The sequence below is a fragment of the Charadrius vociferus genome, unplaced genomic scaffold (genome assembly GCF_000708025.1).
Source record: "Charadrius vociferus isolate BGI_N301 unplaced genomic scaffold, ASM70802v2 scaffold104, whole genome shotgun sequence".
Taxonomy (NCBI): Eukaryota; Metazoa; Chordata; class Aves; order Charadriiformes; family Charadriidae; genus Charadrius; species Charadrius vociferus.
In genome coordinates, this window is record NW_009648255.1 from 6,760,871 (window position 1) to 6,785,848 (window position 24,978).

The 24,978-nt window shown below is 41.9% G+C and overlaps 1 protein-coding gene across 2 annotated transcripts in view; it reads left to right on the forward strand.

Moving 5' to 3' along the window:
- The window catches only part of FNDC3B (fibronectin type III domain containing 3B), a 174,570-nt gene that overhangs the window by 134,726 nt on the left and 14,866 nt on the right, over positions 1-24,978 (forward strand). For both annotated transcript variants that reach the window (XM_009884448.1, XM_009884446.1), the window contains exons 22-24: positions 177-457; positions 9,145-9,357; positions 23,482-23,648. In XM_009884448.1, the coding sequence (XP_009882750.1) occupies positions 177-457; positions 9,145-9,357; positions 23,482-23,648 (661 nt within the window). The remainder of the gene's footprint in view (positions 1-176; positions 458-9,144; positions 9,358-23,481; positions 23,649-24,978) is intronic.

Here is a 24,978-nt window from a genome sequence, read left to right on the forward strand (position 1 = left end):
AGTCACTCTTTAGAGAATAAACCAATGGTGCATATTCTCTGAAGAATCCATGCAACTCTTCCAGGCTGCAGAGTCCATTATTATGAACTCGATAGACATGTGAAAGAGAACATTTATCCTGTAAAAATGCTGCTTTTTTTTTTTTTTTTTTTTTTTTTTTTTTTAAAAACACACAGGCTGTTAACCAGGCAGGCGCTGGACCCTACAGTGACCTGGTGACCTGCAGGATCCCCGCGTCTGTGCCTGATGCAGTCTCTACCCTCTCCGTGCTGGAGGATGAGCCCCTGGATGCCTATCACCTCCCACCCTCCGCGTGCCTTCTGCTGAACTGGGAAGAACCGTGCAATAACGGAGCTGAGATCACGTCGTACAACATTGACCTGGGTGACATCAGCATTCCAGTAGGAAATGTTACAAGTTACGTTATCAATGATTTACTTCCAGAAACCTCATACCGGTGAGTACAATTTTTTTTTTTTTTTTTTTTGGTGGATGGATGAGATCACGTGGCTTAATTTGACTTAGGAAATGTTTATGGCATGTAGAGTGAGAGGGGAAAAAAAACCCCAAAACCTCCAAACAACAACAAAAAAACCCACAACACACCCAACACCAGCTAGGGAGCACAGAAATCTGCATTAATTCCTTTATGGAATGAATTGCGGTGTTTCATGTTCAAATACTGCTCCCCCCCCCTTCCCTTTTTCCTCTTCCTCCTCTCCTTCCATTATCTCTGATCTCTCCTTCTTAAGTTGCTCTGCTATGGTAAGGTTATACTGGTAGGTAAATAAATTCAGAAAATGGGAAATAACTAAAATTAGAATGCGGCATCTCATGTTTTTCAGATGCTTAGCAGTACTATTCCAGGGGTTTATATTATTAACTGTATTGATCCCTGTGGGAGGATAGCAATTTGCACACAATGAACTTTTATTTGTATAGCTAGAGCTATTTTTTATTTCTAGCGTATGGAGATTAATTAAAAGATAATCTGAATTTAAAAGCAATTTCTTTATATGGGTTCAGATTCTAAATTTCTAAGTGACATTGCCAAAATTTTATTGTTATTTTAATGTTCAGGCTTATATGGTTTTTTCCTAATTGCTAATGGAAACCAAAAAAAATATGGTTCCATGCAGGCAATGAACAGCAATACAGCCGAAGATGTGACAAAAGAAATTCTATTTTAAGTACTGTTCTAATAAAAACTGAAATGTGATTGCACAGTTGTAAAATTAGTCGTGGTACAGACCTACTATAACATTTTTCTTTTTTTCTTTGTATTCAGGGTCACAATCCTGCAGGTCTTGCAGAGTTTAAATGAAAAGTTTATTTCTTAAATGTTATCGTGTACTAAAAAGAGAGAACTTCTTGTAGCAAATATACAAATATGTATACTATAAGTTATTTAAAGCAAGGCACATACATTGCTTACAGTGCCTAGTACAGTGTTTCCTGATCTTTGCCTAGAATATCTAGGTTTTAAAACCATGTAGTAAAAAACAAAGATGTAGATTTGGGGTTTTTTTGTGTGTGTGTATATATCCCTCTGGTAATCTGAAAAAAGAAGGTGAAATAGGAATTTGGTGATTCAGAACCCCTCCTCCATTCCAGATCACTCAAATCCAGGAAATGTGACTACCTTACCGCTGTCTCCAGTTCTTCAGTGGTTTGTAATGCTGGGATCCTTTTTGGCAAAGGCAGTCATGAAGTATAAGTTTTTTTCTTCTCATCTTTTGCAGATCCCAGTTTTGACGTCTATTTAAGCTAGCACTGCTGTCAAAGGAAGCCACTTCTTCCTTCCTTGTGTTGTCCCCTCCTTTGTGCCAGCAAAGTGCTTGTCATACCATTCCAGACTGGGAAAACTGGTCTTCTTGAAAACTAATAGTATTTTTTACTTTGTAAATGGGTAAAGAGCAGAAGGCGTAGAAGAGGATGGGACCACCTCTGCTAGTAGACGTGCTGGCCTAAGCTATTTTAAAGTGTTTGTGCAAATACTGCACATGAATGAAGCTGCACAAGGGTTTGAGCCAATTCAGGTTGCTGTTGTCATTCTTCTGACCTCCCTCCGTCTCCGTGTTCCTCTCACGTTTCTCACTCTCTGCCTTGCATCAACACTGGTGCCTGTGTGATCTTACTCTAGGCCAGACCAGGGAACCCAACTGATTGAAGACAAATCAAAAACCTAATAAAACTAACAAGAAATTGAAGAGTTTGTCTATTCATTGGCTGCCCAGCTGTGGAACTGCATCATCTTTGGGCAGTTTTGTACTCCCTGGTTTCTCCTCATATGTTCAATCAAGAGCGAAAAGAGCTAAAGCAAAATGAGAGCTTTAAGCAGCACAGTCAAGACAGCCAGAATAAACCATCTAAATTCTTCACTGAAGTCTTCCTTCTTCAGTCTCTTTTTTTTTTAGCTGGTTCTTGGTTATCTACACCTTCCTTTAGGGACATGTCCTTGTCTTCAAAGCCTGGAAATGGGGGTAGAGAATGAAGGAATGGGCATGATGCTACTCTTTATAATCATGCTGCAGTCTTGTCCGTGAAGCTCTTACTCCTGCTGACATGAAAAGTGTTGTTAACTGAGATCATACTGGTTTGGGGTTTTTTTTTGCATTCTTATTTTGTTCTTTTGTAAAAAGCACCATATTAAATCACATATTTTTAGTTGGGGAGTCTGCTTGTCTCCAATTGAAATGAAAAGGCTAAAGCACAAGAATTAACTGCAACTGTTCTAAATATTGTTGTAAGACTAAGTTCCTACCAAAAAAAAAGAAATTATTGCGAAGACCACAAGCCAGTGGGTGACTAATCACAAGTAATAATATATGAAAGCTCTTTTTCATAAAACAAGAGAGAGGAACCTCCAAATCTTGCATCTCATGCCTATCAGGGAACACAGGTGACTGCAGTTTAGTTGCACCGGCGCCTCACCTAGTTTAAAGTGTTTGTGAAAATACTGCACATGAGTGAAGGTGCACAACACTTTGAGCCAATTTGGGTTGCTGTTGTCATTCTTCTGACCTCCCTCCCATCTCCGTGTTCTCCCATGCTGATAAAAATAGACCCATCGAGGTGTTTTTGCTGTCGATCGTTAAATCTTTCATTGATGTTTCTTCTTCAAGCCTATCTTGACACCTGTCTTTCATCAGGGAACGTCTGTGCCCTGATAAGCGTATCCGTAAGGAACACGTTTGTCAAGCTGTAAGCTAAAAGGTGGTGGGTTTTTTGCCCTCCCCCTTTTAATCAGAAGAGTGTTTCAGAACATCACTGATCTCATTCTCTAAATTTGTTCACCAATGGTTTTTCTTTTCGTGTCAACTTTGTTTAACTCAACTAGCTCTTCTTTCTCTCAAGTGTTTATTCCCTGCTGTGTTTAAAAGCAGTGAACGTGTTTTCTTCCAGGCCCTGTTTTTCCTAGACTAAACAAGCCAAACACTACTAGGTTTGAGACTCTGAACTCTCTTGCCAAAGTTTCTGCAGAATTTGGAGTAAATCAGCAAAGGGCTTATATGTTTTAGTTGCATTGGAATTTCACTGTCAATGTTTTTGTTTGTGGGAACCTGAAATTAAAAGCAAACTTTGGTTATTATGAATCCACCGAGTCCAAATCTGGAAAGGAACAGTGTGATTGTAAGAGTCTATCTGCGTGTGTCCACCCTGTTGGGCTTGTTCGCTTAGGTCTGGCATTGCGCTGCTGCTCCCAGCTTCTGTGTGGGAATGGCTGTACTGGAGCAACTCAAGTATACACCAAGCAAGCTCCCGGCTCTTAGCGGTGGTGGGCTCGAAGCTGACAAGTTTGATGGCTTCTTAGTAGCTCTGAGGAGAAGGATTTGGGGGTCCTGGTAGGTAGTAAATTGTCAATGAGCCAGCAGTGTGCCCTTGCTGCCAAAAAGGCCAATGGAATCCTGGGCTGCATAGGGAAGAGTGTGTCCAGTAGGTTGAGGGAGGTCATTCTCCCCCTCTACTCGGCACTGGTGAGGCCACAACTGGAATACGGTGTCCAGTATTTTGGGCTCCACGGTTCAAGAGGGACAGGGAACTGCTGGAGAGAGTCCAGTGAAGGGCAACCAAGATGATTGAGGGATTGGAGCATCTCCCTTATGAGGAAAGGCTGAGAGAGCTGGGACTCTTTAGCCTGGAGAAGAGAAGGCTGAGGGGAGACCTTATTACTACTTACAAATATCTAAAGGGTGGGTTGAAGGAGGATGGAGCCAGACTCTTCTCGGTGGTTCCCAGTGACAGGACGAGGGGCAATGGGCACAAGTTGGAACATAGGAAGTTCCGTTCCAACACACGGAAAAACTTCTTTACAGTTGGGGTGACAGAGCACTGGCACAGGCTGCCCAGGGAGGGGGTGGAGTCCCCTTCTCTGGAGATTTTCAAAACCCGCCTGGATGCAGTCCTGAGTAATGTGCTCTGGGCAGTCCTGCTTTAGCAGGGGAGTTGAACTAGATGATCTCTAGAGGTCCCTTCCAACTCTGAAAATTCTGTGATTCTGTGTCTCAGTAGCAAATCCAGCCAGCATTCCACAAGAAGGCTTTGCATCCCAAAACACTTTCAAGGCAGGAGGAACCGGGTCGTGCCCTCGCCGTGGAGCTGATGGCCGACGTTGGGGTGGTTTCGAGAGGACTTCTCCAACGGCAGACACAGACCAGCGCCCCTGTTGCAAAAAGCAGATGCCTCGCAAAAGCACTGTGTAAACGTCATTGCTGGCGAGCAGCTGCGGAAATATGTCCGAGGGTTCTGCAGTCTTTCCGTTTTATTGACAGAGTCATGAAGCTCTCATTATAGGGGAATAACACTTGGACTGGTTTTCTGTGAACTGATGTAGCTAGAAGTGAGTTAATAAATATTCCACACTAAATAAGTATTCAGCAGTAATAGAAATACCAATTTACTGTTACACTCCGTTCCCAAGCTTTGCTCAACGCTTTCTGTAGTTAATTGTGCTGTGCTGTTGAGACACTGCGCTGCAAAACAACTTCCAATTTTTAAGAATGCTTATTTTCCTCTGAAGTTACATAGTTTGCAGAAATACATAATAGCCTTATTAAATTTTTGTAGCAAAACTTAATTTTCATTTGGTTTAGGAATAAAAAATCTAGACGTTTCTAAACTGTATCAAGGGAGAGATCTTCCAAGATGAAGAGAGAAGAATACACATGGATGATCAAGTTAGCAGTGCTGAAGTGGGTTATAAACTAAAATTTACGCTTCAAAGTGTAAAACTAAGTCTTGCTCCAGCCCCAGTGGAGTACAACTGAGCGGGGATCTGTGGGACTGGCTTGTTCTGGAGGCTGGGGATGATGACCGCCTTACGTTCAGGCTGATGCTGACGGTGGAGCGCACCGCTTCTCCTCCCCTTTGAAGTCTGTGGCATTTTAACTCTCCCAGGTTTCCCCAGGCGCGTGTATTGCAACTGGGGGCATTCCTCTTCTGGGAACTAGCGAATCAAACTCTTCTCATGTCAGCCTCTTAAGATTAATTCAAAAGTGATTTTTCAGTTTGTTGGAATACTATACAAAGGATTTTGTGAGCAAACTGAAAATAGCATCCTGTTTACAGTGTTTATTTTCCTGGGTCAAGAATCTTATAAGATAGACTGCTCTGTTAAAGATCTTCTAATGGTTTCTAAATTTGCCTGGTCTGATTTTTTTTTTTTTCTAAATGTTTAAAAGATGCAGTGGGAAAATGTGAGAATGAATACAAATGTCATTGGTCCAGGGTCTGCAGAATTAGGTACTATCCCTAAATATAGTATTTACATTTTCAAAAAAACTTACTTTCAAATTGTGATTGTAAGATTTTAAAGCCCACCTCTCCAAGATGGTGTTTGGGGTATTTTAACTTAGAAACCATTAGTAAAAAAGTTGAAAAGAATTCAGGAAGTGGTTTTATTGCAAATATTTCAACATGTCTATATACTAATTCTAAACAAAGATGAAGATGTCAATCAGAAATTGATTTTTCCCAGTATTAGTTCTGTAAACAGGAATTGGTTTCCACTTAATTGTGGAAGTTTCCTTACCCACGGCAGCTGTGCCACCCAGCCGGAGGAGCTCAGAGCGTCCCAGGCTGGGGCAGGGACAGGAGAAAGGACCTGAGCTGGAGCAAAGATGCTGCGGTACAAGGTGTTCTCCCACCACCCTGTGCTCTCCCTCCTCCTCCAGATGGCCTTCCTCTCTCCCCTTCCTCTCTCCCCTTCCTCTCTCCCCTTCCTCTCTCCCCTTCCTCTCTCCCCTTCCTCTCTCCCCTTCCTCCTGGACATTTCCAAGGCCTAATATCCATTGAGGAAACGCTGCTGTGGTTCAGGGGGAGGTGAGAGCTGGGTCTGGGTTACACCGCTGCGTGCAGAGAAAACCAGAACTGGTGCTTTGTGCGTGTCTGACCTGGAATGATAGGGGCGGTTTACAAGGAGTTGTGTGGTGGTGTAATCAGCAGAAGGCTCGCAACATCCAGCCACGTTAGAGTCAATAAATCAATTCTTGCTTTCCCGGTATCATCATTCATTGGGAAAGGTGCCTATCTCCGTTTTAAGGCTTAAGAGTTTCCATCAGTCTTGCTCTGCTCCAAAGTTGGGTGTGGGGAGCCTGTGTAGGAGTGTGTGTGTCAGAAGGTGCGAGCGAGAACACCGTGTGGCAGATGAGAGCAACAACAGATGACAGAGGAGGAAGAGACACATTTTCACCTTGTGCCTGGCAAAGGGAAGACGAGTAAATGCAGATGTATGTTCTGCACATGTCTAAAAAGCGCATCTATCAGGTTACGCTTCAGCGATGTGGTATTTGAGAGAGGTTCGTTTCAGTCACCGCTTGTTTCCAAGTGTGGTAGCTGCCGTTTGGAAAGGAGTTAAAGTTACGATACTCGAGGACGGGAGAGGCTCTGTTGTTGCTGGGACTTTGGATAATACAAAATAAAACCAAAAAAAGGCGATGTGCTCTAGAGCGTATTGCTGTAATCAATCTACAGAAAAGTAGTAGCACTTTGTAATGTGGCTGTTACTGTTTATGTGCATATGGTAACAGATGATTTGCCAGAATCCAGTGAAAATTCAGGTGGTTTCCACTTTTTTTTTTTTACTAGAAAGACTATTAAATATTAATGTAATGACTTTTCAATCTGAAGCAAACCAATAACATAATGCAAAATAAAATCAATGCCTATATTAATTACATTTCTTAAGATACTAGAAAAGTGTTTTGTTTTTCATGTCCAACGCTTGTATGCAGCAGCTGCAGAGGAGGCTCCCACTAGAACTCTCTTCCTACCGTCAACCATTTTGGAAGAAGAGGAGGAGGAAATCACTGTTGTCTAGTGGTGTACGGTGGTCAGGATGCGTTTCCTGAAACGAAAAGCAGGGTTAAAAGGAAAACGCAGCTCCACGCCAAGCAACGCTTTGCCCTTGTTAATGGCTCGGTCAATAAGCAAAGGTTTAACCACACATTTACACTTGACTGTGTAAACACAGTGCACTCCTACACTGTACAATAACTTTAGCTGCCTAATCAATAGGTAAACATATTGCAAAATAATAAGAGCCTTATTAATCCTTTAACCCTTTTTTGTTCTTGGAATTGCAGGGAATATGTTTTGTTTTTTTTTAATAATATTGTTCTCTGGAGGGGTTTTCCCTGTAACTCCACTTAGTCTGTCTCTAATGGTATAGCTGAAAACTTGCTGTTCAAAGCAAAGCAGTTTTTCCTATGTTGTGTATATGCACTTCCATCACTTCACGTACTTCAATCAAAACAAGCAGCTATGCCAACCGAAGACAGCTCTATTTATCTTCTGCTTTCTCTGAAGCAGACAGTTGTAGGGGTATCCCAGGTTCTGCTCTTCTCCCTTCTCCCCCTATCACCGTCCCCAGGGAGTTCTTGGTGGCTGGTAGTTTTGAGAAGCAGCAACACTTCATGTAGAGAGTCTTTTCCCATGAGAAAATACTAGGCTGCTATGCACAGGATTTCCAAAGTAAATGGCATCTGTCCAGCTATCTAAACTGGGCTGATCTATCTAAAAAAATGGGTTTACCCATCCTGTTTTCTCTTTTCAGTTTGATTTAACTAACTTTCGAAACCTTTCAGGCTCCTCTGCATGCCAATACTTCTATTTACGCAGAATCTCATATCTGAAGTCCTGAAAGCTATTTTGAAATACGTATTTCACATTTTTGTTATGATGTTGCTGTTGATGTTGCCATAGTAAAAGACTGCTACTCTTCACTCATTGCTATAAGATGAATCTCGCACTGCAAATTATTAAACTGAGGTGCAGACAGATAAGAGAGAGTGAGAAACCAGAAGCCAAGAGTCATTATCTTAAGAAAGAAATAGAATTTAGAAGACCGTATCGGTCTTAAGAATATTTCCAAATTAAAACGAGGTAGGTGATCTGCTGTTCTCTTCTTCTGAATGTCCTCATTGTGATTCATATGGCTCAAGAGCTTTTGTGCATCTTGCGAGAGTGACTTGAGTCCAACTTCTATTTGATCAAGTAGGTAGTTCGCTGACGGTCAATATTTCCACTGTTTGTCTAAGATCTGTAGAACGTTTGTGGATTTAACCTTTTCAGTTAGCTGTTCTCAGTAGACTTTCATGCTTAAATAGTGTGGTTTGTGAGATGCTGCACATAGTGAAATAACAACTGTTCTTTGATCTTCAGAGCCATTTACCAAGATGGAGGTGGGTTTCATGGCAGTGACACTGATGCTTTCACTTAATAATTTCACCTAAATTAGTTCATGACCTGTGTTAGAAAACCACAACACACTTCTGCATTTTATTTATTCATAGTTACACGCTTCATGTTTTCCAGGTTGCGCTTCTGTCTGTGCTGCTGTCCCTTGTTCATGCAGTTAAAGGGACTGCCATCAGGTTCTGAGATTGCACAGCCAAATCTTCTCGCCTCTGCCTTACTGCGTTTCTTGGTCTCTTCGCTGCAGCTCTTACAATAGAAACAGGATGATAATAGTTGTTATGTTTACAGAGCTTTTCGTTTGCCAAAGCACAGCACAGCACTGGTAGCGGGCACTGCGTTGGTGATGGAGCCGTCAGCTCCAGAAGGCTGTTTTGTTTCTTGAGACTTTTCTATACCGAGAACCTCACGAAAGCACTTAAACATTTACCTTTTTGTTGTTTGTGTTAGGATCAGGATCCAGGCTGTCAATGAAATTGGAGCTGGACCATTTAGCCACTTTATTAAAGCAAAAACCAGGCCATTACCACCCTTACCTCCTCGGTTAGAGTGTGCTGCAGCAGGTCCTCAGAGCCTGAAGCTGAAATGGGGAGACAGCAGTTCCAAGCTTCACGCTGCCGATGACATGGTCTATATCTTGCAGATAGAAGACAGAAATAAAAGGTAAGAGATACGAATCTTTTCCTTGTGTTAATGAAAATTCATTCTGGTTCATCATAATGCAGTTGTGAATCATGGTAAGAAAAATATTGTTTTCTGATTACTTCATACCTACAGGTATATACAAAATAGTGTTTTAATAGGGATTCTGTGCCTGTAGCCTAACCGGGAAAATTATGTAACGGTGCTGTTAAAGTTATTATAGAGCAACCAAAATCAGTGCTGTACTGTCGAAATTCTAGCAAAACCCTCTGCCAATAAAAGTTAATATCAAGTTTGATGGTCATAGTGCTTTACCCTTTGGAATATACAAAACAAAGATATTGCACCCAATGCGTTGTGTGTATTTGTAAAACAAATGGTTACAAAATCAGAGGTCTAGGAAAAGGAAAATTGAGCAGAACAAGGTTTTTTGGGCACCATGATGGTCAGGATTTTACAGCTATAATTGTTAGGAGCGTTAGAAAATATGAGCCTGGTATTAGCTTCGTAACGACACAATAATAATGAAATAAGAATGCAGAAGAGCTCATCCACCATCTTTCACTTCTCTAAAATTTTCTTGGAAGCCATGAGTGCTTTCAGTGTGCAAGAAAGACAAAAATGAACATTAAACAGTCAGTGCTCAGCGAAAAGTGTTTTCCCGTGCAAAATTCATTTGGGAAGATTTGATAATGTAGCTCCAAAGTTGTGATGAGATATATTCAATTAAAAAAGGGAAGGAAAGAAAGGCAATATGTGAGCGTTGCTTAACAGTCTAAGCTCTTCAATGAATAAATATCATAAATGGCTCATAATTTACTAAGAAACACTCTCAACTAGTTTAATTAGGTAAAATAACTGACGTATCAAGTAGATAATCCTTAGAGACCTTCAGCACAGATCATAATTTTCTGTAAATTAGCATGATTCCATTAATTTAAATAGAGCTGTGCTGAGTTTATGCCAGCTGAAGATCTGGCCCAAAAGCTTTAATTGTACGTGATAAAACCACTGTGAATAATGCCTAAATACCTCCCAGTGTCTCAACTGTACTGCTGCAGAGAGGGTACATGCTCCCCTGTATTAATACTGAGAGGTGTCCAATGAATATAAATGCCCATTTGAAAGTCTGACTGATAACAACAGATTCTTCGGAGTGCGGTGATGCGTGGCAGGAGCCCATCACCTGCAGCAGCGTGTGATCAAGTCAGCTGTAAAGAAACATCCAGCAGGCTTCTTTTGTTTGCTTTCGTGTAGCACTGCAGGGAGGATGGTGGAGAACTGTAAATTGTTTTAAACCTGGGTTTATTTTGGAGGAAATAAGTTTCCTTGTAAGAATAAAATATGTTACCTGGCAGCAGAGAAGGAAAGCGTTTTCCCTTTTGCTTTTGCATAAGGCTTTAGCATCATCCTTTAGATTTTGCACAAACTCTTCCCGCTGCAAATGGTCTCTTAAGAGCTATTAATGAGGAGGAATTTGAACTTGTTACTCTTCTAGGTCGTCTTAGCGTTAGATTTGCCTTATAGTCCACGTGAGCTCCCAAAGACAGGGAGAAACTACTCATCTGCATTGCACTGATTGTCTCTGCTTAAACTGAGCCCTCGCGTGAAATGGCTTCCTTAGGTGGTTGGGTTTGTAACAATTAGTTCAGATAATACCTGAAACGAGCCGTAGCCCTGAGCCCTCCGGCTGATGAGGTGTGTACCAGCACGGGCAGAGCAGAGGAGTAGAATGGGTGCGCTGTTGTCTGCGCCGAGTGCCGTCTTGGAGAAGGGTTGGAGCTGGCAGGTCTTGGCAATAAGATCTGTTTATTTGTTCCCTATCTTGACAGTCCCTTTTTGTTCCCCATTGTGTGCATCGATCACAATGAGAGATGTTCCTGACAGGATACAGCGGCAAAGTTTTGTACATTCAGGAGAGCTATCGTTCCTAATGAACAGAGAATGACAGCCCACACATAAATTGGTAGAAGCAGCAGTTAGTTACAGAGGTAGGAGTCCTCGCTTAGATCATTCCCGTAAAATGAACCCCATCGTGACTGAGGGGTTATGCAGTCATGTGTATGCTTGTGAAAAATACTGGAATGAGGTTTTTTGAGCATCACTAACGTCTTTAACTGTGCGGTGCTCTAGCAGGCTAATGCAGATAAACTGTGAACGTAGAATCATAGAATTGTTTAGGTTGGAAGGGATCTTAAAGATCATCTTGTTCTACCCCCTGCCATGGACATGGACACCTCCCACCAGCCCAGGTTGCTCAAAGCCCCGTCCAACCTGGCCTTGAACACCTCCAGGGATGGGGCAGCCACAGCTTCTCTGGGCGACCTGCGCCAGGGGCTCACCACCCGCACAGTGAAAAATTTCTTCCTAGTATCTATTCTAAACCTGCCCTCTTCCAGTTTGAAGCCATTCCCCCCTGTCCTATCACTACATGCCCTTGTAGAAAGTCCCTCTCCAGCTCTCCTGTCGTCCCTTTAGGTACTGAAAGGGGCTATAAGGTCTCTCTGGAGCCTTCTCTTCTCCAGGCTGAACACCCCCAACTCTCATCCTGTCCTCACAGCAGAGGTGCTCCAGCCCTCTGATCCTCTTTTTGGCCCTCCTCTGGACCTGCTCCAACAGGTCCGTGTCCTTCTTACGTTGACGGCTCCAGAGCTGGATGCAATATTCCAGGTGGGGTCTCACAAGAGCAGAGTAGATGGACAGTATCACCTCCCTCACCCTGCTGGCCACACTTCTTTTGATGCCGCCCAGGATGCTGGTGGCTTTCTGGGCTGTCAGCACACATTGCTGGCTCATGTTGAGCTTCTCATCATTCAGCACCCGCAAGTCCTTCTCCTCAGGGCTGCTCTTGATCCATTCTCTGCCCAGCCTGGATTTGTGCTCGGGATTGCCCTGACTGAGATGCAGGACCTTGCATTTGACCTTGTTGGACTTCATGAGGTTGGCACAGGCCCACCTCTCAAGCCTGTCCAGCTCCCCCTGGATGACATCCCACCCCTCCAGTGTGTCAACCACTCCACGCAACTTGGGATCATCGGCAAACTTGCTGAGGGTGCACTCAATCCCAACATCAATGTCTCCAACAAATATGTTAAATAGTACCGCTCCCAGTACCGACCCCTGAGGAACACCACTTGACACTGCTTGTCACATCTAATGGGATAATTAAATGCTAGTCTCTGGTGAAAAATGACACTGAATAAATTATCTAGAAGTATATCCTTAGTCTTTCTGAAGATATTCTTACTGTCTTCTCTGAGACATCTGAAATTACTTTTAACAGCTTTGTATTGAAATCCCTCAACTCAGTATTACAATTTTCCCTTCTTCAGTGAATCTGAGCATGCACTTTGTTTATTGTAACGCTGCTTACTGATGAGATTTAAAATAGGAGTTAGCGTTTAAATGCCATTGAAGCTTTTTCACCAACAGAAATACAAAGATGGGCAAATTCTTTTAAAAAAGGAAATTGTTAGTAAGTCGAATTCTGACCCTGGTAGCTTTAATGGCCTTTTTGTAAAGATTCAGCTCCGGTTTTATGCAGTGATAGTCAGCCAGTGCTCTCGAATGTGTCCTGGTCATTAAGATTTGTTTTTAACTTTTCCATTCTGTAATGAGGTATAACATGCCAGTTGTTGGATACTAAATGTTTCATTGATTGCAAGACCTGTGAAACAAAATACTTGGAAATCTTCTGACACTGATTAATGTAGGGGATTGAAAAGGTGTGCACATCAGAAATGTACCTGCTTTAGCTCTCATTTGCTCTTCAGTGTGTGACATTTAGGAAGATCAAATTAGCATCTCTTGTCCTTTCAATTATGTGTAGCATTAAGTGGAAATGAAGAAAAATCTGTTTCTAGAAAGCACAGTACATGGGAACGTTAGTTGAGGGTAGTTGACCTTTATGTAAAGAGGACTATAAAATTTCTTTCTTTTTTAAATAAACTATCAGTTGTGACTTCATTTCCTAACTCTAGTCATGTCAAGAAAATCATCCAGAATACTGTGGATTTTTCCTCTCCAAGTGAAACAAATGAACCTAATTATAGTAATGGGTTTGGGTTTTTTTCTGTACCGGTAATTAGTCTTTAGTTGCTCCTACAACTAATTATACCTCTTAGTGTCTTAAAATGCTTACAATATCCAGTGTGAAAGAGAGAATTAGCAAGTACATTATTAGTGGGTCATTTATCATTTGCTTGTGTTTCTTTTAGATGAATATATGTTGCAGCTGAGATGAATTCTGTTATTTTTGTGTGTATACAGAATCCAAATACAAATATATATAATTGTATTTTAAGGGAGAATCATTGGTAAGGTTGGCCAAGCAACTTAAACATGTTCTTTAAAAATACTAATGAAGGGTCATTGACAATTATTAATACGACTGCTTGTGTTAAGAGGTGGTGTTTAGTGGCATTCTAAACTTTATTTGCTTTTGTTATGGTTATTCACTGAATAAATGAGTTATGACCTCATATCAGTGGGTAAACAATAGTAGTAGTATTTCCTTTTCATACCATATGAAAGATTATTTACGTGAGTATTAAACTGTTTTAACATACTTTGCTAAACTATACATGCTTGCCATTTAAGGAGATACTCTTTAATATAAATGAAAAATTGATCATAAAATAAAGTTTGCCTGATGACTATGAATATTAATTGGGTACAGTCATCGTGCACATGCTGGTTTTCTGGTTAGGATATGAATGTCCCAAAGGCCATAGAAATACATCGATGTCGTCCTGGAAACTTCTAGCAACTCCAAGGAAGGAATAACCTTTGTAACCAAATGCCATAAACCCTTGAATTATTTTCTTCTCTTGGAGAATTTTATCTTAACTTGAATATTTATTTATTGATGATTGGGGGGCTGGATAACCTCTCCTATGAGGAGAGACGGAGAGAGTTGGGGCTGTTCAGCCTGGAGAAGAGAAGGCTCCGGGGAGATCTTATAGCGGCCTTCCAGTACCTAAAGGGGGCCTACAGGAGAGCTGGGGAAGGGCTTTTTACTGGGGCATGTAGTGACAGGATGAGGGGGAATGGGTATAAACTGGAAGAGGGCAGGTTTAGGTTAAACATTAGGAAGAAACTTTTTACTTTGAGGGTTTTAAGGCCCTGGCACAGGTTGCCCAGAGAGGTTGCTGAGGCCCCATACCTGGAGGTGTTCAAGGCCAGGCTGGATGTGGCCTTGGGCAACCTGGGCTGGTGGGAGGTGTCCCTGTCTATGGCAGGGGGGTTGGAACTTGATGATCTTCAAGGTCCTTTCCAACCTAAACCATTCTATGATTCAGGAGGCATCACGCCTCGTATTCCTCGTCCCAGGAGTGCCTGTTACCATGGTGCAGGCAGCAGAGGGCATCTGAGCTGTAGACTCTCCGTTGCCTTCCGGTGGTTCAGGTTGTCTTTCCTCGCTCCTGTTTGGTAGGTTGTGAGTAGAGACTTTCCAGTTTTCCAAGGGAGCTGTATTGTCCCATCCGTTTCAGTGCCTGTTAACCCAGATGTTAGTGATGCTCCTGGCAGTACTGTTATTTCAATTGCACAATAAGCTATGTCACCAGTTATGGAAAGCCTACAAGAAAGAGAAAAGTATCATGTTGTAAAAATCGATGCCGGTATTTTCCGAGGTGAGAGGAGCCAAAAAGCACTTTTCTGGATGTGGTTTCCAAGGAAAGTTAAAATGTGCAAGTATAACAAACAGCAAAGAACGCACAAATAAAATGGAGACAATCTGTGACAGTGTCCCGTGCAGTTTCCCTGGCTGTGGAAGTGGAATATTGTATCTGATGGGTTGGTCTAGGCAGCAGTCTTTGCAGAAAGGCAGTGCCAAGTACAGTCTCCGTGTGTTCGGAGCTGGTCATATGTCTGAGCCTCGACACGTGTGTTTGCATTAATGTGAAGAGAGGGAGAATAGAAACACAGAGAGATAAATTGCTAAACGTGCCGCCTCTGTCTGATGAGTAACGTAATCGTTATCTGGTTACTGCAAGTTTCAAGCAGTCTAATTAAAAAACTATTTACTCGCATGATTTGATCAAGACAATTTACACCCATTTTCACAATTACTGATATGTATCAAGCCTACTGGCTTGAGAAATTCTATTAAAATATAAATATAAAATTAGATACATTAACATATCCTTGCAAAAACCTGCAGGAAAAATCATTTTCCTATTGGGTAAAACAATGATGAAAGGAAATTAAGAATTAGCGCCAAGACATATGGCATGCTACAATTGACTCTGCAAGCCTGGGTAAAAAGAAAGTTAACAGTCAGAAAAGCCTTTCTTGTTGTCTGTTTTCACTTCATGTTGTTGCATTGTGTAGATGAGTATTACTGTTAACAGTAATGATATTTATATTAAGAGCATTCTGATCAGATGTTGGGGCTGTGCAGTAAGTGCTGTGTGAGTGAAAGAGGAAGAACTATTCCAAGGATAAAAAGCTTAACTTGTGCATGCGTTTCAGCTTGGTTTCTAGAAACAGGAGTAAACCGACAACATTTTTAGTAGATGAGTTAACTGTTGTGCATCTTTTGAGACATGGTGAAGTGTGAGAAAACCATGTTAAATGTTTAAGTTTATATGTTTCAGATTTTAGGAATCTAGTGAGATGCAGAGTTAGATGCTTTTCTGTAGGTATGTTCAAAGAATCACTGGTTTGGTGGGAAATTTAGTAGAAACTAAACTAAACTACATGGAAACGCAGTGGACCAATTTGCTGTTATATTTTGATCAGTGTACATCTGCGGGTACTTCACGCTTCACGAATGTAACTGAATATTCCAGACAGTGGATCATAAATCAGAGCAGCATCCAGACAAAAGACTGTCGCTGTAATTAAAGCTATTTTTTGCTCATCTGTACCAACCTCATAAGAAAAAGAATGCCTTAATCAGAGTAATAACTGTTTAATATCTAAAGGCATAAGTGGGGTTCAGCTTGGAGCAAGAGGAACATGTTGGCCAGTTTTCCAAGAGCACAACTTTAGGTTCCAGCTTCATTTTGCTGAAGTTGGTAAACTAGAGACTACACTTTGCTTCCTTAGTCAGCTTTGCCAAACCAGGTTAAGGAGACTGTTGGGTCCGTAAATAGTTCTGAACATGATGTGCTGAATGAGATTCATTTGAAGGTTCAGAGACACTGTTAGTCGCTGCCATACTGGGAAAGGGGATTGTAATGCTGCGCAAGGAAGATAAAAATGCACGTGACTGTAAGAGCATTAGTTTGCTGCTGCTGAACTGTGTGGCTTTTTTTTTTTTTCTTTTGGTTTTAGCTTTTTTAAGCCTGCTCTTATTTATACCTACTGTTAATTATTAATACTGCTGCAAGCCATGGTATTGGTATCTGCCCAGTAATGTAGTTGTTCTTGATTGTATAGTTTTGACAGGCCACTGGATGCTCTCCCTAATTTCTCTCAGGTCTTTCATTCAAATTAGTGCTCAGTATTCTTCTCCCGATCTGTTCCTTGGCCTCTGATGTGACTGCACACAGCAATCATCTGTCAGACACTTTGTTGGTCTGTCTTCCATTCCTCCTGAATGTGCCCAGAAGCTCCTTCCAAAAAACATAATTTTTCTTGCTATCTGGGAGCTTCTGTAGGTTAAGGCATCTCCATTTGCAATTATTCCAGACATCTGACAAGTGACTATCTGTGGTAAATATGGATTACATGCTCAAATTCGGCAGCAGATGAAAGATGATCTAGCAGAAGCAAGCTAAAAATCGATTTTTGGCTGCAAGTACTCTTTGTCTGGCCTGTGGATGTGCTAGGCAATTAGGTGGAGAAAACAAAACTCTTCCCATCTGACTATCATCACTTCTCTTCCTGCCTTTTTCCATTCTCCACTTAGTTTTGCTTTTCTAAGGTTAAGGAAGGAAAAGTTGCCTCCTTCGGTGGGTCCTGTTATTATTCTTATGCCTATAAACCAAAATTACATTGACAGTGCATTGTGGAGGTTTGTTTCTAAACATACCATGAACAAGCATACGTTATGAACTTTCCAAAAGGTATCTTCTAGAAAACAGATCTACAGATCAGGGGGGCCAAGGTATCCACACCTCACGTTAGGGCTGGAAGTGGGGGAGGTTGTGGGAGCACAATACTCTTTTGGGAACTCCTGTCCCGGTATTTCCCTTCCCTCAGCACCTACCTGCGAAGGACGATGCCGAAGAGTGGCTTGGAAAGGTGGCCCAAAGCTGGCATTCACCCAGCAGCCCTGAAAAGGTTTGGTCAGCCTGGTACTGGTTATAGGAGCCCTGATGGATGTGGGGATGAGGGATGCTGCAGACTTTTCTCTTTGAGGTGAAGATTTCGAAATATAGCAGAAATGAAAAAAAAAAAAAAAAAATCTGTGTTGACCATATTCCTGTATCTCTGCCAGTTTAACAGAATAGAAGTCCACTTTATACTCAAGATGTGGTTCAGAGAGAGATCTCAAGATGCTGATGGCAGGGGAAGGATAACTTAGCACATTGTGAGAGTTAGTAGTTCATCACACTTTCTACTTAGCTCCTGGCTCCAGGGCTCCTCTACAGCCTCACCTGAAAAAAAGGAATGGTACCTCCGTTTTAACCCTCACCAAAAGCTGTTCTCATCACTCCCCTTTTAGGGAGTTGATTCCATTCTACTTCTGGCATCGAGGTCTAGTAGAGATTAACGATGCTTTTCCTTGCATCAGCAGGAGTGAGCTTCAACATAAAGCCAAGAGGTGTTAAACATTCCCAGGGCATGACTGGGATGCAGGCAGATTCTCTCGTGCAGAGGATGATGAAGGGAGCACTGGCCTTGCTGGCAGCATTGGAGATAGGGGTGTACTGGAGCGCTGCGGTCTCCAGGGATTGGAGCCCAGTTTGTGAAACGAAGTTCAAGTCCAGTAACACCGAAGAAGCCGTGCCCAGCAAAGGGGCCGCATGGCTTTTTTTCTGCTCAAGTGCTTCAAAAAAAAAAAAAAAAAGGATGTTCTCCATCTCGGGGGATGAATTAGATGTTTTTGCTTTGAAGCTTTGCCTTCCTGCGTGCCACTTTGTAATGTAGGGAGCTGCTGGTGGGGAAAGTCACAAACCAGCAAGTGTTCAATAATGTTCTTTAAACAAAATAGAGGAACAGTCTGAAAAATTAAGGGGGGGCTGTAATTGTGCAGATTACAGGGATGTTGCGATAGTAATATTAAGAACTGTTGATCTGTGAAATTCATATACTTTAGTTTCTAATTATGCAGTTGCCCATGTAGGCTGAAACGAAGCCTCAGGTCGTCAGGTCAGACCAGTGCTGTTTTAATGATTTCTCTCCAGCCAAAATTGTGGCAGATCACCGCATTTTTCTGGGAGGCAGTAACAGAATCACTCGGATGGCTATTTTAGCCTTTGTACTTGTCTCAAGATTGCTGTCTTACTTAGTGCTGTACGGTAGATTTTCTTTCAAATTAAATTGTTGTAAGGACAAACAGGTTACTAAAATATAAACAAAACCCAAGAGTTTGAAAGGAAACCTGCTGATTAAAATGTGCTCAGAACTAATGAGCAGAGGTAGAGGGAGTACATTCATATTCCTCTGCTTGACTGGAAGTGACTGAAGTGGAGGAAACAAAATACCTGCGACATGTAAAACATTTCCGAGAAGATCTCCACTGAGAATAAAAAGGTATTGATGAAAAACTAACAGCGGTGGTGTCTCCCAAACAATCGTTCTAGGACATTGTGTTCTCTCTCCTCCACTCTGTGTAGGTAAATGAATAATCCGTGACCAACGTGAGAATGTCTGGCAAGGGGGGAACTGGGATCGCTGGAGTGAGATGAGGGGGAAGTAGCCTCTGGGGAGTGTCTCCATCCCTGAAGAAAGTTGCTTTCTTTTCAGTTTCTGCTGTTAATTTACTGGAGAAGAGAGGCAACACTGCAGCATGTTACATTTGAATAATACAGATTTACTTGGGGATGGTGCAAACTGGAAAAAAAAAAAAAAGGCAACCATATTGAGAATTCCATTAATACACAGACGTAGTCTTTTTTCAAAGGCAGCGTAGCAGTTTAAGGTACACAGCCTACTGTCTTTAAATTCAACTGGGCAAACCTCTTAGAATTGAAATTTTCTTGGTGCTTATTAGCACACTTCAGGGATTCACATGAAAGCAGGTAGGGTGGGAGAATGAACGCATCTTGGCTGAGACACACTTGAGCATGGTTTGTGTTTTGGTTTTGTCTGTCTTGGAAGGGGAGACAGATGAAGAAATAAGAAACGAGAGTAAAAACACATATTCCTGTAAATGTGTTCGTGTATAGGAACAGGAGCACTTTGGGCTTGTGGACCACTTGGGTCCCTGTACCATTCCCACGGTTTTACCAGTACAACTGTCCAACTGGAACACTGGACCAGCTAGGGAACTAATGCAGTACAAGACTACCAATTTATGGGGATCTTTAACCTCTGTCAGTTCTCAAATCCAGTTCACCTTTTAGCTATAAATACCGGTACTGAAGGAGCAGCAGGGATGGGGACAGCCAGCTCAGGGAGGTTGGGGTGGGCGTAGCAGCCACGCTTCCTAAGGGACCTTCACCACGAGCATCAGCGTATGAGTATTTGGGCATGATTTCACTAAAGTTTAAACTAACTTTTTCAACATTGCAGCTAAAAGCATATCCATTTTGATTGCAAGGACAAAAAGCGGCCGTTTGTCAAGCTGCAGTATTTCGGTCATGTTCAACCATGTGCCCGTCCCTCAGCTCCAGGATAGCCATGCGGGGAGGAGGGATGGAGGAGGATCTCTTGAGCCACATACCTGGCTGATCTACAAGCCTCCCAGCTCCCATAGCCTGTGGGACAGGGACACTGGGACTTGTGTCTTCTCACATTCGATTTATGAATGATGTAAAGCTCTCTCAGATACGTGAAGTGGGATGTAGAAAAAAAAACCACACCCCCAATGTAGTTCAGCTACAACCAGAAGGATTTTTGGTGGCTGTGCCTTATTAATGACTATGCTTATGGCATCCCACAGCATCTGAGAAAGAAAATTCATTGTCCATGTTCAGATGGAGAACTGAGTAAATGCTGGAAGAAGGTGAGAGGGAGATAGAGAACATGGGAGCTTTTCTATGAGCGGATTAAGTCAACTTTTAAATGCATAAGAGATTAGGTCCTGGCGAACAAGCTCAAAGCTGGATTGTTCTTAAGAAAATGTACGGAACAGGACCTGGATAAAGCCCGGTGAACAACATCAGGCTTGCCAAGAAGGCAAAGGTACATAGAGCTTACGTTTAAATGTACTTTTTAAATTAGACTTAGATTTAAATCTAAATCTTTAGATTATTTTTTTTTAAAAGAACTTGAAATAATATGAACAAATTATCTTACTTTAGACAATTGTTAATGTATGCAGACATCACAGTAGTGATGTGTAATCACACTGATTGATTCAACTTCAATTTCATTCCGGTCCTTCAGCAGAAAGCCTGGGATACTGAAAAAAGATTGCAGGATATATTGCTCCAGTGTCTATAGCCATCTACATCAAATAACTACACTATTTTTAAAAATAACAGAAATAATTCTGGAGGAGTATAAAGTACCTGCTTTAGACATGAGGAAAATACTATGTTATTATCAAGAAATCACTGGTATTTTGAAGTTAAAATGTTTCATCTTCATTATGTTTCTTACATCATGATCTGCATCTCCAAACACAATTACAAAGCACCATTGTCATAGTAAAGCATAACAGCAATTGAATTTGAATGACTTAGTAATCAGCCTTTCTTCTTCCAAAATTGGAAGCCCTCTTTCTTCAAAGATGGTTGAATCTCAGAAGTTTAAGTGTACTTCCATTACGGTCGTATGTATTGAACCTGGATGGAAGCTTTTCCGTAATGGTGTTTGCTTTCATTACAGATGTTTCCTGAGACAGAGGTAGAGAAGTAAATAGGGCTGGAGATGGAAACCGGATGGGAGTTTTAGACCAGTTCCCAAATGACAGCAGGGGCTCAGGTGGTTTGCCAGATTGCTTTTTCGGTGTTATGAAACCTAAGTCATATTCAAAAGGTGAAAGTGTGATTTGAGGACTAAGTCACTGGCATTCGCCATGTAAATACGTCTAGCAAGGGTGCCATAAGCCCAAACTGGGTATGGGTATGCTGGTAAGGTATGTTCATCCTCCCTTGCTTACCTAGCTCCACGCATGATTACAAAGAGGTCATTAGTCTAAAATACTGCATTGCACCTTTTTTGCTCTCTGTCGCCCTTGGATCAGGGTCAGAGACAAGTCTCTGCGCTTCTGTGAGTGCTGCGGTGGTGTCTGAGCCCGCAGCCTGATTGAGCTACGAGAAGTGGAGAGAGAGAGAGAGAGACAGTAATCTTGTCTCTTCAGTCTTAATGCTGTCCTAAATACGTGTGCTTTGTTCATCACGCTGTGAATCCCGAGAAATTTTATTCCGTGAGAACAGGTCTGTGGCAGTCTTCTGAAACGTGCCACAGCTGCTTGTGTGAGCCTCAGAAACGTGGGGTGGCAGGCGGTCCTTCAAACTGTGTAAGCATAAAGTTGGGGGGGAAAAAACAAAAAAACTCTTCTTTGGAAATGGGCTTTAAAATCTCCTCTTAAAAACTTGTGGGCATAGATCTTTGATTTCCAATCAAGGTGAGGGGCTCACTCAAACTCGGTGGGGGTCATAAGTCACATTAATCCTCAGAGTACATTTCCAGCTATTTAAATTACCTGAACATTTCTTTTTATTACGGATGATTCTTGATCTCTCTGTTTGTACTTCTGTGGATTTCAATCACAATGTAATATGAATTGATTTCTGTCCCTGAGAGCTAATGACAGACCCAGTTTCTTTGAAATGCTCAAATTGGTTATACTGTGTATCTCATGCAAAGCCAAAGGACTTATTATCCGGGATAAAGCTAGCACCTAGATGGGGAGGTCAAAACCAAATCTCTTTGTTGGCTTCCTGCTGGTTTCAAATCCGCTGAAATGGTTAAGATATTAGAATAAGCGTACTAAAACACAAAAAAAACCCCCAAAATCTCTGTGTGATCCTACGTGGTGAATTTTATGTTCTCCAGATTCAGGACTATTGCAAGCAAGACCCTGTTGCCCGGTGGAGGCTAAGTGGGTCGATGCGAGATGCTGGGTGCTTCCTCTTGATTTACCCTCATCCCCGTTCTGCTCGGCACCCGGGGGGGCAGGATCTCAGTTAGAAATTGCTGGCTAACGTGTGACGGTTGCTGAAAAGCATTTATCTGAGCAGAGCAATTGAAAATAGAAGTCAAGATTATTTCTAGCAACTGTACTTTTTTTTTTTTTAAGATTAAGTGACATCGATTTTGTTCTGCATTACATTGTTGGACAAGTTTGTGTGTGGTGATGCTTGGTCTTGTCAATGGAAGTATTTTGGAAGTCAATTCCTTAGTGTCGTGTCTTTTTCTTCTTCTCAGCCTGCTCTGGAGCAGAGCTGTCAGTACGGGCATCCCCAGAGCTCCTAAGCTGGCATCCTTTCCCGTCCTCCATATCCCCCTCGCTGTAATCGTGCCTCCCCTGTGCCTTTTCACTCATAGACCACCACATGTTCTCTCTGAATCTGTTTCTGTCTCTGCTGTTTGGCTGTCTTCACTCTGTAAACTCTTCAAAACCAAGAAGCGTGTGATGTATTACCCATATATTACGCAATCCATATGTTCTGGTTTAAAGAGAGTTACTCTGGCTTAAGATGGCAAGGATGAATGTCAGATGTGGTCTTTGGGTCTTAATGTGCAAATAAAGTCCAAATCAAGCAATAAAAGATTGGAAGTATTAATCTTGTTTTAAATGCGCTTTTAACCCAGCAGCATGCGCAGTAGCAGAGCACAGGTTGAATCCGTTCTGACTATGTAGTAGGAAAAAACAACAGAGGTTTTTTCTAATAATTCACATAATCATTTTGCAAGGTAAGTATTAGTCGCAAAGGAGACAATGAGCTGCTTTCCCTAACCTACTAATCATTGCTAGCGGGTTAATAACATGCTGGTTTTACACTTGCCTCTAACAGCTCTGCAAAGCACATTGTGCGGCTCTTCACAGTATGGATACTTTGCACCGATACATGTCATCACCAGAAATGTCAGTGCCCCTCCAGTGTAATTACATGTTCTCGTTTTCGTTGGTTCCAGGTTTATTCCGATTTATCGGGGACCAAGTCATACGTACAAGATACAGAGGCTGACGGAATCCACTTGTTACTCGTTCAGAATACAGGCGGTCAATGACGCTGGGGAAGGACCGTTCTCAGAAATATGTACCTTCTGCACAACTAAGTCAGTCCCACCTGCAATCAAAGGTATGTAATGGATTATTTTTTACGTATGCACAAATAAAATGTAGTTATTTCAGTAACTGCTGAGTACGCAGTGAGTTCGTAAGGGTTAGCACAGGTATGCAATAACACATGACAAATCAGTTTGTGCTGCTTGTATTTTTCTGTGAATTGTGAAATAGCATTAAATTTATATTATTGTGAAATAGCAATAAATTATCTCCCCCAAATTCACATAAACAATATAAATGTTATACCAACCACTGTTGTTATACATAAACTGTTAAAATGCTGGTGCTAACGGTAGTGTTTACCAGGGGATTGCTCTGGATTACAGCAGCACTTCCCTAAGGGATGTAACAGCTGTAGTGTATATATGTACATACCAACTTAAACATTAGTAAAGTTTAGTGTTGTTTTTAGTTGTGGAGGTGATGTTCAGCGCAGCACTTCAGAGTTTATTCTTCCTTTAATTTATAGAATTAATAACGATATTTCACATACATAAGGCATTTGATTCTTTATCTCTCTTAGCATGTGTTCCACCAGAAGAACAAAATGCCATATTAAATGAAGTTTTGTAACGAAACATTTTTTACTTTCTGTATATTTTGCCCTGAGTAATGTTACTCCTTCCTTCCAAGGAGAACTGTTCTGAAGGCAGAGGATTCGCTATATCGGCTGTCAAATAAACTGAGCTGAAATCAGATGCACCTTTTTTTTCCCTGTGTGCTTAAAACTCCTTTGTCCAGCAGTACCATTTACTGGGAGAAACCACAACTTGTAGTTTGTCAGGGAGGTTTCGTTCACTCTGCTATATTTAAAACCTGGCTTGGGTGATTTTGGCACCATTCATGATCAAAGATTTAGAGAGGGGATGAATGTCAGATGTGGTCTGATACGGGGTGTAGCTTCCCTGGTCCCCGGGTTAACTGCTCTGAATCGCCCTCGGGAAGAGCGACACCCTGGAGCGCAGAGAGACCATGGGGAGATGGGCTTCACTACACTAAAATCAGCGTATGCCACAATCCCACCTTCTTTTCTACCTGGATCTGGATATCCCCTGGGTTTTGGCATATCCTTCAGTGTTGTATCTGGAAGAAGATACTTGTATGTCTTTGGTGTAAAGTTCAAGGGTAAATATACTTATCCAACAGTGGATTATCCTGATTCAGTTGTAAGATATGCTACCCAGCAAAGCGAAGGGAGCTCGTGCTGGGTGAACTGGGTGGGCATAGGTGACGGTAGCAGGGAGGAGATGCTTCACAGCTTCAGCATCATCTGCAAGTTATCGGTGCCTGGGCAGAGGTGCGTGTCACTCGCAGATGCCGAGTCTGTCTTGCCGTTGCTTCTC